An 18,299-nucleotide genomic window follows, 5' to 3' on the forward strand; every position below is an offset into this window, starting at 1 on the left:
CTCCATGCGTTGCCTCTTTCCGTCTTCCTCCCAGGACCTGGTGGGGTTGAAACAACAGCTCTCAGGACAGAGATGGGGGACTCAAAATAGGAGGTGGAGGGAAGGAAGGACCACCGCTCTCTATCTCACCGCAGGCTTCCATCCTGAAGTCAGCCCAGGCTCCGAGAAGTAAGGTTGGAGAGAGAAAAAGGGAGATTTAATAGTAACTAAAGTTCAGCATTTTGAGTATCATCCAAGACTGGATTTTCTAAGTTTTTTGCATCTGGATAATGACTGTAACTTAGTGAACATAGATCTTCTGTTACTTAAGAATTAGTAGACAATTATGGGTTGCTAGAGCATTCATCAGAGGAGGCAATGGCACCCCACTCCAGTACTCTTGCCAGGAAAATCCCATGGGCGGAGGAGCCTGGTGGGCCACAGTCCGTAGGGTCGCTGAGTCAGACATGACTGAGCAACTTTACTTTCACTTTTCACTTTCATGCATTGGAGAAGGAAATGGCAACCCACTCCAGTGTTCTTGCCTGGAGAATCCCAGGGACGGCGGGGCCTTGGTAGGCTGCAGTCCATGGGGTCGCACAGAGTCGGACACGACTGAGGCGACTTAGCAGCAGCAGCCGCAGCAGCAGCAGCAGAGCATTCATGCGGGGCTTCCCCCACGGCTCAGTGGGAAAGAATCCACCTGTAATACAGGAGGCACAAAAGATGTGGGTTCGATCCCTGGGTCAGGAAGATCCCCTGGAAAAGGAAACAGCAACCCACTCAAGTATTCTTGCCAGGAAAATTCCATGGATAGAGGAGCCTGGCGGGGCTACAGTTCACGGGGTCACAAAAAGTCAGAAATGATTGAGGATACCTGCATTTTCATATATATAATACTAGAGGATTCAGGCAGGAGATAAAACTGTAAAGAGAAAGTGAGAGAAAAATGACTGCATTTTTGCTGAAATATGAGGTATGCTTTTTCAATATGCTAGTTACACTTGTTTTCAAAAATACAAGCTCTAAAACCCTGCAGAGTAAACCATCTCCCAGAGAAAACAACTCAGCCACAGAAAATACATGGGTTTAACACCTCTATAAGATAATGAACTGACCTCTTTTCTCTGTGACACCAACGGTATCATGTGCCTGGCACTTGTCTTGAGACTTTTAAATTCTTCCCTAATATTACTCAGTTTCTCTCTTGTGTGTCACACCCTGAGGACTGTGCCAGATTTCTTAGCATAAAAAGCAACTGGAGTCTTTTTCAATTCACTGTTCACTCTTTAATAAGACACCTGCACAAAATGATGGATTTTGATCATGCTATCCTCATCTTAATTTGTCCAAATAAAGATCTTAATTTTCTATTGTGAAGGCAGCCATGAAATTAAAAGATGCTTGCTTGCTCCTTGGAAGAAAAGCAATGACAAAACTAGACAGCATATTAAAAAGTACAGACATTACTTTGCCTACAAAGGTCTGTAGAGTCAAGCTATGGTTTTTTCAGTTGTATGGATATGAGAGCTAGGCAATAAAAAAGACTGAGCACCGAAGAATCCATGCCTTCTAACTGTGGTGCTGGAGAAGACTCTTGACAGTCCTTTGGACTGCAAGGAGATCAAATCAGTTAATTCTAAAGGAAATCAGTCCTGGATATTCATTGGAAGGACTGAAGCTGAAGCTGAAACTCCAATACTTTGGCCACCTGATGTGAAGAACTGACTCATTTGAAAAGGCCCTGATGCTGGGAAAGACTGAAGGCAGGAGAAAGGGACAGCAGAGGAAGAGATGGTTGGATGGCATCACCGACTCAATGCACATGAGTTTGAGCAAACTTCGGGAGACGGTGAAGGACAGGGAAGCCTGGCGTGTTGCAGTCCATGGGATCAGGAAGAGTTGGACATGACTAAGCAACTGAACAACAACACATTTGTAGTTAAAAACCATCCCACAAAGAAGCTCCAGGCCCAGGTGGCTTCATTGGTGAAAAGCAATGAAGCATTTAACAAAGAAATAATACCAATCCTACATAAATTTTTCCAGAAAATTAAAGGAATACCTCCAAATTTATTATTTGAAGCCAGTGTTACTCTGATGCCAAAACCAGACAAAGACATTGCAAGGAAAAAAGTAAGGCAACATAAAAACCACAAATCTACATGTCTCATGAGCAAAGACAAAAATCATAAGCAGAAGTTTAATAAACTGCAACAAAGCATACAAAGGATAATACATCAAGACCAAGTGGGATTTGTCACAGCAGTAGAAAGTTAGTTTAATATTAGAAAGTCAATCAGTCAGCGTAATTTACCATATTAACAAATTTAAAAAGAAAAATCATATGATTATCTCAGTGAGCAAATCTTATACAGAGGAATAAAAATTAAAGTTTCTAGACTTCTCTTCAGAAATTATTCATAAGTCAATGAAGTAACATCCTTAAACTGCTGAAATTAAAAACAAAAACCTGCCAATTTAGAATTCTATACTGAGCAAAAATATCTTTCAAAAATGAGGGAAAAATAAGACATTTTCAGACAGACACAAACCAAGAGAATTTATCACCAGTACACCTAAACTTGAAGAAATATTAAAGCCTTCTGGGTGGAAGCAAAATAATACAACATGGAAACTGAAATGTACACAAAGGAATGAAGAGCCCTGGAGATGGTATATATGTAAGTAAATAAAAAGAATGTTTTTCTTTTGTAAAAATTTATCTTAAAGCAATTTACTGTTTAAAGGAAAAGCAGTAACAGTATATGGTGGGGTTTATAACCTATGTAAAAGTAAAATGTGTAGCAGCTATATCCCAAAGTAGAGGATGGGTAAAATGAAAGGATATGCTTCTAAGATTGATACATAATATGAGAAGTAATTTTATTTGACTTTAGCCTGTGTTAAGTTCGGGACACATATTATAAACCTTAGAGCAATCCTCTTTCCCTAATTCCCACCTCAACCACATACAAAAGGACATAACTAATCAGCTGAGTTAATATTAAATGGAATACTAAAAACTGCTGAATGCAAAAAAAAGAGAAAAACAGAATTAAAAAACAGTTTAGACAATAAAGAGCAAATAGCAAGATAGTTGATTTAAGTCCAATCAACTCAATAACTACATCAAATGCAAACAGTCTAAACACCCCAATTATAGGGCAGAGATTGTCAGACTTTAAGACCCAGGAGAAGGAAATGGCAATCCACTCCAGTATTCTTGCCTGGAAAAGTCCATGGAGAGAGGAGCCTGGCGGGCTGCAGTCCATGGGGTTACATGACTGAGCATGCGTGCAGAGGGTGGAGGGAGAGGGGTTGGTAACAACAAAGTGGTAGAATTAAAAAAAAAACAAAAAAAGGACCCAATACTAGGTTTTGATAATAAATTCATTTTTATTATTAAGACACATATAGGTTAAAAGTAAAACTTTAGAAAAAGATGTATCATGTAAATAGTAAAGAAAGCTGGAACGGGAATACAGGGAGAAGATCATTGGTATATGGCCCATGTAGGGCACATTCTCTCAAAAGTGCCATGAGCAGGTTAAGCAAGGGTTGTCATTTCTAACGTAGATTTGACCTTCAGATTTTTTTCAAACAAAAGGGGGCTATTTTCTTCACAGTAAACTTAAAAGATTTTATTTGTTAAAAACAAGATAACAGATGCGGAAACAGTGGAAACAGTGTCAGACTTTATTTTGGGGGGGCTCCAAAATCACTGCAGATGGTGACCGTAGCCATGAAATTAAAAGACGCTTACTCCTTGGAAGAAAAGTTATGACACACCTAGATAGTATATTCAAAAGCAGAGACATTACTTTGCCGACTAAGGTCCGTCTAGTCCAGGCTATGGTTTTTCCTGTGGTCATGTATGGATGTGAGAGTTGGACTGTGAAGAAGGCTGAGCGCCGAAGAATTGATGCTTTTGAACTGTGGTGTTGGAGAAGACTCCTGGGAGTCCCTTGGACTGCAAGGAGATCCAACCAGTCCATTCTGAAGGAGATCAGCCCTCGGATTTCTTTGGAAGGAATGATGCTAAAGCTGAAACTCCAGTACTTTGGCCACCTCATGCGAAGAGTTGATTCATTGGAAAAGACTCTGATGCTGGGAGGGATTGGGGGCAGGAGGAGAAGGGGACGACAGAGGATGAGATGGCTGGATGGCATCACGGACTCGATGGACATGAGTCTGAGTGAACTCCGGGAGTTGGTGATGGACAGGGAGGCCTGGTGTGCTTCGATTCATGGGGTAGCAAAGAGTGGGACAACTGAGCGACTGAACTGAACTGAACTGAACTGAACTGAACAGGCCCCAAATGGAGTCACTGTCCTATGCCCACATTACCAAACCAAGACTTGAATACTTAATTATAGTCTCAGCCTCTCCCAGGAATGGAATTTTAAACCATTCAGCCTGGAATTACCCTAGTTATCACTAGTGAGGTTATGCGTCTGATAGACCCTAGCTGATACCTGGAGAAAGATGACCTTGCCGTAAACAGTCAGCTCTTTGCCAGTATCACTTCTCTGTGCTGCCCACTTCTGCCAGTACACCTTTCATTCTTTAGCGCTCCTGCGGGCACTTCTCTGTCTGCCAGATGGGATACTGCCTGATTTATGCATCACTGAATAAAGCCACTAACATCTTTACATTTATGTAGTTGAATTATGCTCTTTAAACACATTTAAGCCCTCTCAATCTACTTATGCTAATAAGGAGATGGCTCTTGTACTGTCATGGTTTTAAACTGCTTTTCATGGAGTTAGATTCCATGCTTCTCATGTCCACCCTATCCTAACATAAATCTTGCACACAGTAAATGAAGAGATGCATATTTATAATTCTCATAACTAGTAATGGCAAAGGGTGTATATTTATTAATTGGAATTAGTGATTATGGGCAAGCATCTCAGGGAAGACCAAGTTCATCTTCAAGAGGTATAAGTGGAACATGGTCCCCTAATATTCTCAATACTGCTGTAGCCAATTTTACCCTCAGAAAGACATTTTAGAAAAGACCAGTTTACATCTTTAAAACAGCCAAACACAACCTGTTAGCCATTCTGTAGTCCAAGGCCATTTGAGTGACTCATACTTACCAGGAAAGAAAAGAATATGTTTTTTATTTTAATTTTCATAATATGCCTGTTATCAGATGGCTAAGTAAAGCTTCATGAGCTGAGAAACTGGCATTTAGCCTAAGTATTCTCTGCAATAGGTTCCAAAGGTCAGAAGAAACTGGTATGAAATATTGTTTTATGGAGAAGAATGGTTTAGAAAGCTTGGATGAGTCCAAACGTTATAAGCTCTACTTATTCATGTTGGAGGAAACCTTTATTTTACACGAAGGGAACTAACTGTTAAAATTTACTTACCAAAACTAAGATATGTACAGCAATCTTGTCCTATGACTTCATACTCTGGGACCCCTATACTCAAAGTTGGTAGAGGCAAAAAATGCAAGTTTGCCAATTAGAGGTCACTCATTGTTACTGATTTTAAAACAGTCTTGTTTGCAGGGACAGTCATTCAAAATCCTAATTACCTTCCAGGGATCTTTTATTTCCTAAGTACATGAGAACTAAGATGCTTTCTCCTACACCCGAATGTCAGCAGAGAAAGAGGAGATCTCTTGAAAGGAGAGGACTTCTTGGATTTACCGTACCGGTTTAACTGTATTCTCTTGACTGGTATGACTTGTAAACAATTCCTTCAGGACAGTCAAGGTCCAGTAGTTCTCACTGATAGCATGGTGCTCATTTGGGCTCTTGCTCACAAGGCTAGTCCTCTGAGCCTGGCTGCAGCTCCCTCTAGAAGCTTGTGCATACCTTGCACAACCACTCCACAGCATTCACTGCAACACAGTTACTTTGATCCCTGGCATGGTGGCCCCTCTTTAGCTCCCTAGTCAATATCCTTATCCCATGTAAAAAATTCTACATCCCCTCAGGTCTCAAATAAATTGCAAAGATAACTTGCACAATCCAGGGCCCATTGGCCTAAGCCATTTCTAGTATAGAAATTAGATGCCACATCGACTGCCAACCATGCTCACCATAAAGGGAGGAAGAAGGGTCTTGCTCTGAGATCTTCCTCAGGTGCCCTTTTGCTGATTTTGCTGGATGCTCCATTATCCATTAGGTTCTGTCCTGTGACAGCTAATGATAATGTGTGACAAAATCCAACACCTGTTCACGATTAAAAAAAAAAAAAGCAACCCAGAAATACTATGACTCAACAGGAACTTTTTCATCTTAATGAAAAGCACATACAAAAGGCTAAGGCTAAGTCACGTCAGTCGTGTCCGACTCTGCAACCCCATAGACGGCAGCCCACCAGGCTCCGCCATCCCTGGGATTCTCCAGGCAAGAACACTGGAGTGGGTTGCCATTTCCTTCTCCAATGCATGAAAGTGAAAAGTGGAAGTGAAGTTGCTCAGTCATGTCCGACCCTCAGTGACCCCATGGACTGCAGCCTTCCAGGTTCCTCCGTCCATGAGATTTTTCAGGGAAGAGTACTGGAGTGGGGTGCCATTGCCTTCTCTGGCACATACAAAAAGTTCCACCTAAAATCATACTTAATGGTAAAAGGCTAAAAACTGGGAAAGAATCTCCAGTCTTTCCACTTTTATTCAACATAGTGCTGGAAATTTCAGCCAGCAAAGTAAGATAAGAATGGAAAAGAAATGGCATATGTATTGGAATGGTAGAAATAAAACTGCCTCTATAAGCAGATGACATGATGATCTATACAGAAAATCCTAAGAAATCTATTAAAAAAAAAAAAACCTTCCTAGATATTTCAAGTGAGATCCCCAAGTCCTCTGATATAAGATAAGTACACAAAACTCAGCACTTCTATGTAGGAGAAACAGATACATGAAAACTAAAATTAAATGTACAATACTGTTTATAATTGTTCAAGTAAAAATAAATACTTAGGCAAAACTCTAACAAAACAGGTATAAGATTTATATGCTGAAAATAAAATGCTGATGAAATAAATTAAAGATTTAAATAAATGAACAGTTATTTCATGTTCACAGATTGGAAAACCCAACATAGTAAAGAAAAGCAGAAAAATAGAGGAAGACAAAAATAAGTATAAAGAACATGGGCAAAAAATAGAAAAAAGTAACACTTATGGTATATATTCATCCCATTATATCGATACCAGTATCAGAAATGAAAGAGGAGACATCACTGCAGAGCCTATGGACGTTAAATGGATAATAAGGAATGAACTGATTTATGCCCATAAATTTGATAATCTAGATGAAATGGACCAATTCCTAGAAAGAACCAAGCTACCAAAACTCATACAAGAAGAAACAATCTGAGAAAGCCTATATCTATTAAAGAAATTGAATCAATAATTAATAACCTTACAAAACAGAAATCACCAGGCCCAGATGGATTCACTGGTGAATTCTACCAACATCTAAGGAATATCAATTCTTTTACAATCATTTTCAGAGGACAGAAACAGAAGGAATACTTCTTAGCTCATTCTATGAGGCCAGCCTCTCCCTAACACCAAAATTAGAACAAAACATTATAAGAAAAGAAAACTACAGGCCAACAGCCCTCCTGAACACAGATGCAAAAACTCCTCAACAAAATATTAGCAAACCAAATCCAGCAAGGCATACAAAGACTTATGCTCCACAATCAAGTGAGATTTATCCCAGGTATGCAAGACTGCTTTCAACATTAAAAAAATCTATTGGTATAATGCATCACATCAACAGACAGAAAAATCACATGATCACCACTTTATAGAGGCAAAGAAAGCATTTGCTGAATTCCAACACCCATTTATAACTAAATTTCTCAGTAAAGTAGGAATAGAGGGGGACTGCCTAATTTGATGAAGTCAAAGTGTTAGTTACTCAGTCCTAAAAATCTACAGCTAAGAGCACAATTAATGGTGAGAATTTGAAGTTTTCCACTAAGATCAGGGACAAGACATGGATGTTTTGCCACTTTTCAACACTGTACAGGAGGTCATTACAAGTGCAATGAGTCAAGGAAAGGACATAAAAGGTGTATTCATTGGGAAGGAAGAAATAAAACACTCTTATTTGCAGATTACATCATAATCTGGGTTTTCTACAAATCCAAAAGAATTTACAAAATCCTCCTGTAACTAATAAGCAGTTATAGAAAATTTGCAGGATACAAGGTTAATACACAAAAGTCAATTTGTTTCCTATATACCAACAATAAAAAAAAATGGAATGTGAAATTAAAAACACAATACCACTTACACTGAAAAAGTAAAAGTGTTAAGTCACTCAGTCCCTATGGACTGTAGCCCATCAGGCTCCTTTGTCCATGGAATTTTCCAAGCAAGAATAGTGGAGTGAGTAGCCATTCCCTTCTCCAAGGGATCTTTTTGACCCAGGGACTGAACCTGGGTCTCCAGCATTGCAGGCAGATTCTTTATTGTGTGAGTCACCAGGGAAGCCCAGCTATTTACATTAGTGCTCCTAAAAATGAAATACTTAGGTATAAATCTAACAAAATATGTATAAGATCTAGGTAGAGAAAAAAATGGAAACCTCTGATGTGTGAAATTTTAAAAAGAACTAAACAAATTAAACAAATTCATATTCACAGATTTGAAGACAATATTATCAGCATATCAGTTCTTCCCAACTTGATCTATACATTCAATGCAATCCCAACTCAAATCCTAGCAAGTTAAGAACAAACTGATTCTAAGGTTTACAGTGAGATGCAAAAACAAACAAAACCTCAGAATACTCAACACAATGCTGAAGGAAAATAACAAAGTTGTAAAATTTATACTACCTGATATTAAGACTTACTTTAAAGCTACAATAATCAAGACAGTGTGGTACTGACAAAAGAACAGACAAATAGGCCAAGGGCATAAAATAGCCCAGAAGTAGAAACAAAAATACTTCTAAATATTTCTGGGCTTTCTAAAATAGAGAGCCCAGAAATAGACCCACATAAATATAGTCAACTAACCTTTGGCAAAGAGCAAAGATAAAACCACGGAGCAAAGAAAACCTCTTACTAGACAACCACACTCCAAAAAAGAGAATCTAGACTCAGGCCTTACACCCTTCATAAAAACTGACTCACAGTGTTCATAGATCTAGATGTAAAATGTAAAATTATAAAACTCCTAGAAGGTAACACCGAAGAAAATCTAAATGACCCTGGGTATGGTGATGACTTTTAAGATACTACACCAAGTACAAGATCCATGAAAGAAATAACTGATAAGCTGGACTTCTCCTGGTGGCTCAGAGGTTAAAGTATCTGCCTCCAATGCGGGAGACCTGGGTTCGATCCCTGGGTCGGGAAGATCCCCTGGAGAAGGAAATGGCAATCCACTCCAGTATTCTTGCCTGGAGAATCCCATGGACGGAGAAGCCTAGTAGGTTACAGTCCACCGGGTCACAAAGAGTCGGACATGACTGAGCGACTTCACCTTTCACCTTTCACTAAAAGTAAAAAACTTCTGTTCTGTGAAAGGCAATATAAAGAGAATAAGAGGACAAGTCACAGACTGGCAGTATTTGCAAAAGACACATCTGAAAAAGGACTGTTATCCAAAATCTACATAGAACTCCTGAAAATTCAACAATAAAAAAACAAGGGGGAATTCCCTGATGGTCCAAATGCTTAGGACTCACTTGCACTGACTTGGCCTCGTTTCCATTCCTGGTTGGGGAACTAAGGTCCTGCAAGCTTCTCAGCGAAGTCCCTCCCACACCCAAGGAAGAAAAAGAAAACAATTCCATTCTATGTCTGTGTAACTGAATCACTTTGCTGTACTGCAGAAATTAATACAGCATTGTAAATAAACTATACTTGAATAAAATAAATTTTAGAAAGGAAACAAAAAACTCAGTTAAAAAATGAGCCAAAGACTTCAACAGATAACTCACCAAAGAAAGTCTACAGAGAAGCATAGGAAAGGGTGCTTTACCTCATATGCCATCAGGGAAACGTAAATGAAAACAACGAGATACTAGAAAATAGGCCAAAATCCAGAACACTGGTGCATCAGAGGCTGACAAGAATATGGGGCAAAAGAAACTCTCACTGCTGTTGGGAATACAGACTGCTACCTCCACTCTGGAAGACAGTTTGGCAGTGTCTTACAAAATTAAACACATGCTTACCATGCTGCTGCTGCTGCTGCTGCTAAGCCGCATCAGTCATGTCCGACTCTGTGCGACCCCATAGACGGCAGCCCACCAGGCTCCCCCGTCCCTGGGATTCTTTAGGCAAGAACACTGGAGTGGGTTGCCATTTCCTTCTCCAATGCATGAAAGTGAAAAGTGAAAGTGAAGTCGCTCAGTCGTGTCCGACTCTTAGCGACCCCATGGACTTCGGCCCACCAGGCTCCTCCTCCGTGGGATTTTCCAGGCAAGAGTGCTGGAGTGGGGTGCCGTTGCCTTCTCCGCATGCTTACCATATGACCCAACAATTATGCACCTTGGTATTTACTTAAAGGAGTTGAAAATGTATGTCTACACAAAAACCTGGCCATAGAGTTCATAAGAGTTTCTTTTTCGTGATTGCCAAACTTGGAAGCAGACAAGATGTCCTTCTGTAAGTCAATGGATAAATAAACTGTGGTACATCCAGACAACAGAATATTATTCAGCACTAAAAAGAAAGGAGCTACTGAGGCATGAAAAGACATGGAGGAACCTTAAATGCATCCTGCTAAGTGAAAGAAGCTATGCTGAAAAGCTGATATTGTAGGATTCCAACTATGTGACATATGGAAAAGGCAGGACTATGAAGGCAATGAGAAGATCTGTGGTTGCTGGGCAGAGTGGATGGTGGGCAGATGAACAGGCAGAGAACAGGATTTTCAGAGCAGTGAAAACACTCTGTATGATAATATAATGATGGATATGTCATATATTAGATCAGACATATAGCATGCACACCACCGAAAGTGAACCCCAAGGTAAACTATGCATTTCTATAGATGCAACCTTAGTTTAAAAAAAAAGTGTCACTTTAATGATTGCCTGATCATGGCAATCTCCCCTCCCCAAGGGGAGGGCGGGGAGAAGGCAATGGCAACCCACTCCAGTACTCTTGCCTGGAGAATCCCAGGGACGGGGGAGCCTGGTGGGCTGCCGTCTATGGGCACAGAGTCAGCCACCACTGAAGTGACTTAGCAGCAGCAGCAGATCATGGGGGGAGGCTATGCATGTGTTGGGGCAGGGGATAGATGAAGAATTTCTATACTTCCCTCTAAATTTTGTTCTAAACCTAAAACTTCTCTTAAAAAAAAAAGTATCTCTCTTAAAAAAAAAGAATTCTTAGACATGACACCAAAAGCATGTTCTATTAAACATTTTTGATAAACTGGACTTCTTTAAAATTAAAACTTTTTGCTCTCTGAAAGACCTTGCTAAGAAGATTAAGAGACAAGCTACAGACTAGGAGAATGATATTTGTAAGCCATATATCTCACATTGGACTCAGATGTAGAATATATAAAGAAATAACAGAACTCAACAGTAAAGAAACAAAATTCAATTAGAAAATGGACAAAAGATGCAAAAAGCCATTTCACTGAAATGATGTAAAGATGGCAAATAAGCATGAAAAGATGATTATCTGCAGCAATTGCTAAAAAATACAAATTTCCAGACCCTCACTCAAAACTCACTGCTCTAGAAATTTTTGCTTTTGAAATTTTTAAATGGTCAAAAATACACATAACATAAAATTCACCATCTTAACCATTTTAAAGTATAGCACTGAGTGGTGTTAAGTACATTCACATTGTCGTACAACCAGTCTCCAGAATTCTCATCTTGCAAAACTAAGATTCTATATTCATCAAACAAAAACTCTCCATGCCACCAGCCCCTAGCAACTACCATTCTACTTTATGATTGTATAAATCTGACTGTTCTAGGTCCTTATATAATGTCCTCAGGATTCATCTGTGTAGTAGCATGGGTCAGAATTTCCTTCCTTTTTAAGGCTGAAAAATATTTCATTGTGAGTATATACCACATTTTGTTTCTTCCCTTCATCCATAAATTGATACTTGGGTTCCTTCTACCTTATATAGCTCCTGTGAAAACAGTTGCTATGAACATCATCGTACTGGTCTGGCATTTTTGAGGGTGTACCCCTGGAATCTGCATGTTTAACAAGCTCCTCTGGGGCTTCTGATGCACCTGGAAGTGTGAACCACACTGCAATGCAAGATTTCCCAAAGCATAGAAGGAGAAAATTTTTTGGTAACCCTCAGACACATTATTACATAGATCAGGCTCACACATGATAAAGTCAGTCCTTTTTCAGTTTTACGAATCATTCTGATTTGGTCAAGAGAAAGCATTGGCTTGGTGTTATTTGTCTTGAACAACTAATTCTAATTTCCCTTTCTAACAAAGAGACAACAGTCTTCCTATTCCAAGCCTTCAGATCCTTCAGCAGGCAATAATAATAGGTTGAACATATTAACAATGTTCTGTTTTGTTGTATATGTGCCTATTCTTTCTGTAAATTTCAAGTGGGTTTTCATCTATAATAATGATACAGAGTGGCTTCAATAAATCTATTTAACATTTATGCTTAAATCAAGAAACTTTTTAAGCAAATAATACGGCCAGAGATGGGCTTCCCTGGTGGCTCAGCAGTAAAGAATCTGCCTGCAATGCAGCAGGAGATACAGGTTGGATCCCTGGGTGGGGAAGATCGCCTGGAGGAGGAAGGCAAGGCAAACCCACTCCAGTATTCTTGCCTGGGAAATCTCATAGACTGCGGAGCCTGGTGGGCTACCGTCCATGGGGTCACAAAGAGTCAGCTATGACTGAAGTGACAGCACACACCGCCAGAGTTATGTGAATACAGCAAAATCTGAACACATCAGATGCCAGCCAATGAAGCTTGGGAAATACTGCTTAGAGGGACGTTAACGTTTGGATTTTGCTCTCAACCTTCCACACGTGGAAGACACACCTGTCCAAGGCATCCAGTAGATGGATCCTATGGCACAGACGCAAAGTCACCTGTCAAATAAAGGCTGAGAATGAGGAGAAGGCATCCCCAGCAACTTCTGAAGCTAGAAAATCGTTCCCTAAACTTTACAAGTGTCAAATAGTGATGCTCTCTGTATTTCCTGGATTGACTTTCTGTCTTTCCTTGTGTTTGTGTGTGTGTGTGTTCACTAAGCTGCTTCAGTCGAGTCAGACTCTTTGTGACCCCATGGACTGTAGTCCACCAGGCTCCTCTGTTCATGGGATTCTCCAAGCAAGAACACTGGAGTGGCTTGCCATGCCCTCCTCCCAGGGGTTTTCCTGACCTAGGGAAAGAAGCTGCATCTCTCTTCCCTTAGAGTTGAGTAAAATTATTTAAAAACATTAGCCTGTCTGGACTGTGATAAGAGACCATCTAGGAGCAGAAGTAAGCATGTCCCAACCACTGTGACTGGAATTAGAGACACCCAAGAAAAATGTGAAGACAGTAGGCAACTTCTTCACATGTAGAAATAGTCTTAGAATTTTATCCACCAGTAACGTGGCAGGTTTCATGCTTAGATAACAGGAGCCTGTGCCTAATAATAACACCCGAGCTAATGATAGTGGCCACCACTACATAGCTTATATACCAGTCAGGATCCCCCTTTTCCATTCAACTCTCACATTCTAAAGGCTGACAGTTATTATGTCTATTCCACGAATGAGGCAACTCAGAGAGGTGAAGAGACTAGCTCAAGTCACACAGTTAAGACTCAAGCCTGCTGGGCTTCCAAACTCTGCCCCATCACAAGTCATCGTTTTGTTCAGGTTCTTTGTGACCTTCGCTTCAAGCGCAACTGCAGGTTTCTTTTCTTCCTGGTTTCAGAGGCAGAGACTCAAGAACAACTTCCAGGCAACTGCTCCTCCCAGATGCCAGAGTCCCGGAGCCCCACCTATAGGTCTATGAACATCTGTAGGACTTCATTAAATTTTCTGCTTATTTGAATTTGAATGCTCTCAAAATACGGTTTCTAGTTACTGCTAGAGCTGGCAGCACAAGAGAAAAATGAAAAGGGGCTTTCCTTTCCTGTGTCTGCTAGGGTCGTTTGTCCTGGCCATAGCCTCATGAAGACAGGAGGAAGGAAGAGAGTGGTGAACAGCTGAAAATTTACTGACAGCAGAAAATACTGGCAGATAGGTGTGTAAAAAGCAACCCCTTTTCAGTTATTTCAAAAGGTTTCCAGAGCCCCCGTAAGTACGGGAACGCATGACCCTCAGGAGAAACTTCAAAACTTTTCCTCGAGCACTGATGCATTTTTAAGGAAAAATCAAGCATGCTGTCCTAAAAAACAAAATTTACAGATTACACACCCACCTAGGCCAGCTTGTTAAACTTATTTTAAACCCTCGAAGTTTTGAAAATAGTTCAGAAGATTTAGGGGGTAATTTAGCGGGTTTCTTTCCCTCAGAGAACATCTGAGAACATTTTCTTTAATAATAAAAGGGAAAGTACATGCAGTTGTATAAACCGCAAATGCTCCACGAGTACGTGAGTGAAGCAGGAGCTCACAAGTTTGAAAAAAATCAGTTTCCCTGGTGCTTGCTTGAGGTCAGTGATGTGGTCCCAGAGCGTGGCAAGAGGCAATTCTTGAGCTGGAAACATTCCGTGTGGGAGACACTATCGCAGAAGAGTGTAAGAGAACACATGTACACTCTGTGGGCTTGCAGGCGCAGAGGGGAAGTCCCCGTAATTGCTTTTACTTTTCTTGAACGCTGGCACAGAGCCGGTCAAAGAGCAGGCGATGTCCGCTGCTCACCAGCAAAACGACTCGCACGGCCGGGCAGGGGTGGGAGGGCAGGAATGAAAGGTGATTCTGAAGTTCTGGGAGAACCTTGGCAAAAAAAAGAAAAAGCGATGACACAAACAGCCCGGACGTGTGTCTCTGTTGCAAGAGCAGCAGTTAGGGCGCCTCCAGTTAACAGAGGCAGAGCAGGAAAAGCGTAGAAGGACGCTAAAGAGGAAGAGCCTCAAGTTGAAGTTGAAGCTCCGAGCTTCAACTCTAACGCCGGCGGATCACCCGAGGACCTCCGTTAAAATGCATATTCGGATCCCCTTGGGCGATGTTGGGCCCACGCGTCTGCGTTTCTGACAAGCTCCCAGTCTGTACACCTATCGCTGGTCCGTGGACCAAACTTTGAGTAGCAAGGGGTTTACTCATTGCCGTGAGCATAATCTGGGTTAGAGAACGTCCTGAATTAGAGGTAAAGGGGTTCTCTGAAGAGAACAAGAAAATTAAAAGGGACAACGATAGGAACAATCTGGATGGGCAAGGATGGGGGCTGAAACCTGGCCGGAAGAAGCACCACCGTCTCCAAAGCCTTTTATTCCGAGCAGTTTCTGGAGGGATGGGAGGAAGGAGGCGCTCACCCTCTGACTCTAGAAGAAAACGTCGCGAGGGCTGGGCTGGCGATCTTTGCGAAGGGCCAAGAGATGCGCCCCGAGGCAGCTAGACCCGCAGCCTGCGCGGGGGCCCTCGAGCCAGGGATCGAAGAGGCCTAGGCCGGTCTGCCCTTACCTGCGCTCACCCTGGTCCGTGTAGAGGTTAAGGAAGAGGCCCTCCCTGGTGTCCTGGCTCACTGGGCCGGAGAAGCGGAGCCGCAGCTCATAGAGGCTCCCGGGCTGCAGGGCTTCTCCGAGCTCCAGCACCAGGTACTGCATGTCCACCGCGAACCACATCTCCACTACAGATAACCGGCCCGCGGTGGCGTCTCCAGCGTCCGGGGACAGGGGTCCGTGCACCTCCGCGCTCTCACAGTCCAGGAAGAGGCTGTGTAGTAGCAGCCGCGCGGTGGCCGCGGTGCAGCGCACCGTGATGTTCACGCGGCCAGTGAAGCGCAACGCCGACGCCGAGAAGTCGTCCGGCCGCAGCCGGGGCCACAGCTCCAGCTCGTAGTGCAGCGGAACGAGCCAGGGCGGCAGGCGCAGCTGGTCCCAGGGGCCCGGAGGTCGCCAGTTGGGCTGGGTGGCCGCCGCGTCGGGCTCCGGAGTGGGGCCGGGCTGCGAGGTCGGCTCCTGCTTGCCGGGGAGGGAGGGCGCGGCAGCCGGAGCCCCACGGTCCCGAAGCTCCGACGGCGGGACGCGCGCGCAGTGGCCGTACAGCGAGGCGAGCACGGCCAGCGCCAGCAGGAGCGCGGCGGCCAGCCCCGCCAGCAGCAGGGCTACGGCGCGGCTCACGTAGAAGCCGGACCTGGAAGGGGGTCCCATGGCCGCGGCCCAGGGTTGGGGAGACGTGAGCGTTCAGACCCCCGGGCCCGAGCGCTCAGTGATGGGACCCCTGCCCCTCCTCTCGAGCACCGTCCCTCCCTCCTCCTCGAGGACACACGAGAGAGTGGTTGGGACCACAGCTTCCCCTCCCAGCTAATCGGATCCAGGTCCTCTGCCCACCCACCCTCCGCCCCCTGCCAGGGCCGGGGGAGGAGGCGGACGCGCGCAAAGAAGCGCGCGCGCCTCTTGGAGTCCGCAGCGAAAGACGCCGCAGAAGAGGCTTTTAGAATCCGCGCGGTCGGACCAGATTGGAAAGGGGGCATCTCTGACGGGGGTATCTGGATTCATGGGATTTGTTGAGGCTGCCCCGGTGTGGTACCGAGTGCTGTCGCAAAAGAGACAGTTACAGAGGGTCCTCAGTTCCCTGACAGTAGTGATGCGCTTCGGGCTGCACACCTGCCGCCCCCCACCTGGGGATTCTAGAGCTAGGCGCCGAGGTAGCGACTTAAGGACCGGGACTTTGGAGGATACGCTCTGAGATGATCCTCCAAGAGACAGTCCCTCAGTCTGAACTAACTTCCGGAACCAAATTTTTGGCCCTAAATTAGCTTTCTAGATAAGTTCGGGACTCACGCGGTCCAGGCAACAAGTGCGAGGTTGGAAACAAAGTCCAGGGTGTCCCGGAGCCTCTTCCCAGCTTGGGAAGTGGGGCGGGAAGAGGGGACAACAAACAGACGAACGAGCGTGGCGTCTGCGTCTCCAGGTGAAGGCTGCTTTCCTTCGGGAAGAAACCAGGCGTAAAGCTGTGTCTTGGCTCTGCAACTGCCAGTGATGGGCTTTCAGTACTGGAGCTCGGACTGGCTCCTCACACCCTGCCTGGGGCAAGAGGGCGCCCTGCTTTCAAAACCCACTGGTTTCAAGTACAGGGAACGGCACAGTCCAGCGGTTAGCCTTTCCACTTGAAAGCAGCCGGCTGGAACTCGTTTCCAGGCGGTGCTTTGGTCAGTGAGGTCTTTGGCGTCCTGGGCATCTGTTTGCTATTTACCAGATGCTTCCGGGGGAGTTCGCGTGCTGTTAGCCGGATTCCCACCTACGTGCCGCACTCGAGTGAACTGGGAAGACCCAGGAGGCGCTGGGGAAGAGTGGGGAGAGGTGGGTGAAGATTCTGCTCCGGACATACCCCATCTTTAGACTCCTTCAGTGTTTTTGTGTTTTCAGAATGAAGAGATTTTTTTTTCTTCGCAGCCATTAAAAAGTCTTCGCTTTTCTGCTTGGAACCGTATCTCCATTCCAATGAGGAAGCCCTTTCACCAGAGGTCAGAGTCGGGGTAACCCGAAGTGATTCTCCTGGGCCTTGTGATCTTCACAGTTCCTCGAAATGAAATTAATCACATTAACAAAAAGACCTCTGGAACAAGACGGGGGACTTAACACCAAGCTTCTGCAATGGTTGTGCTGTGATTACAAGTGGGGTTTGCTTTCTTCAGAAAGGGAATAATCATATTTAAAATTAATTAGTATCACGCACACCACTCTCAGAAGATTCTGGGAAGCGGTGAGGGAGGAGAAGCTCCGTTCCTTATCCTGGGCAGGACCTACTGCCATCAGGCTGTCAGAATTGCGAGCTACTGAGCTAGGAAGTGATGGGACCAGATGCTATGATATTCGTTTTCTGCATGTTGAGCTTTAAGCCAACTTTTTCACTCTCCTCTTTCACTTTCATCAAGAGGCTTTTTAGTTCCTCTTAACTTTCTGCCATAAGGGCGGTGTCATCTGCATATCTGAGGTTATTGATATTTCTCCCGGCAATCTTGATTCCAGCTTGTGCTTCTTCCAGTCCAGTGTTTCTCATGATGGACGTTAGTTTGAGTGAACTCCGGGAGTTGGTGATGGACAGGGAGGCCTGGCGTGCTGCAATTCATGGGGTCGCAAAGAGTCGGACACGACTGAGCGACTGAACTGAACTGAACTGAACTGAGCTAGGAAGGCCCTCTGGGTGTAGGTCATGGCCAGATGAGGATCGCCACAGATATGGAGCTGATTAATTACTGGCCTTACCACTCA

At 43.7% G+C, this 18,299-nt stretch overlaps 1 protein-coding gene across 1 annotated transcript in view; it reads right to left on the reverse strand.

Annotated features, from left to right (window-relative positions):
• LOC120860980 (aminopeptidase Q-like) overlaps positions 1 to 16,235 on the reverse strand; it is a 70,286-nt gene extending 54,051 nt beyond the window's left edge. Inside the window, exon 1 of the mRNA XM_040236690.1 lies at positions 15,547 to 16,235. Coding sequence (XP_040092624.1) covers positions 15,547 to 16,235 — 689 coding nt within the window. The remainder of the gene's footprint in view (positions 1 to 15,546) is intronic.
• Between the last annotated feature and the right edge of the window lie 2,064 nt (positions 16,236 to 18,299).

Source organism: Oryx dammah, unplaced genomic scaffold (genome assembly GCF_014754425.2).
Source record: "Oryx dammah isolate SB20612 unplaced genomic scaffold, SCBI_Odam_1.1 HiC_scaffold_11210, whole genome shotgun sequence".
Lineage (NCBI taxonomy): Eukaryota > Metazoa > Chordata > Mammalia > Artiodactyla > Bovidae > Oryx > Oryx dammah.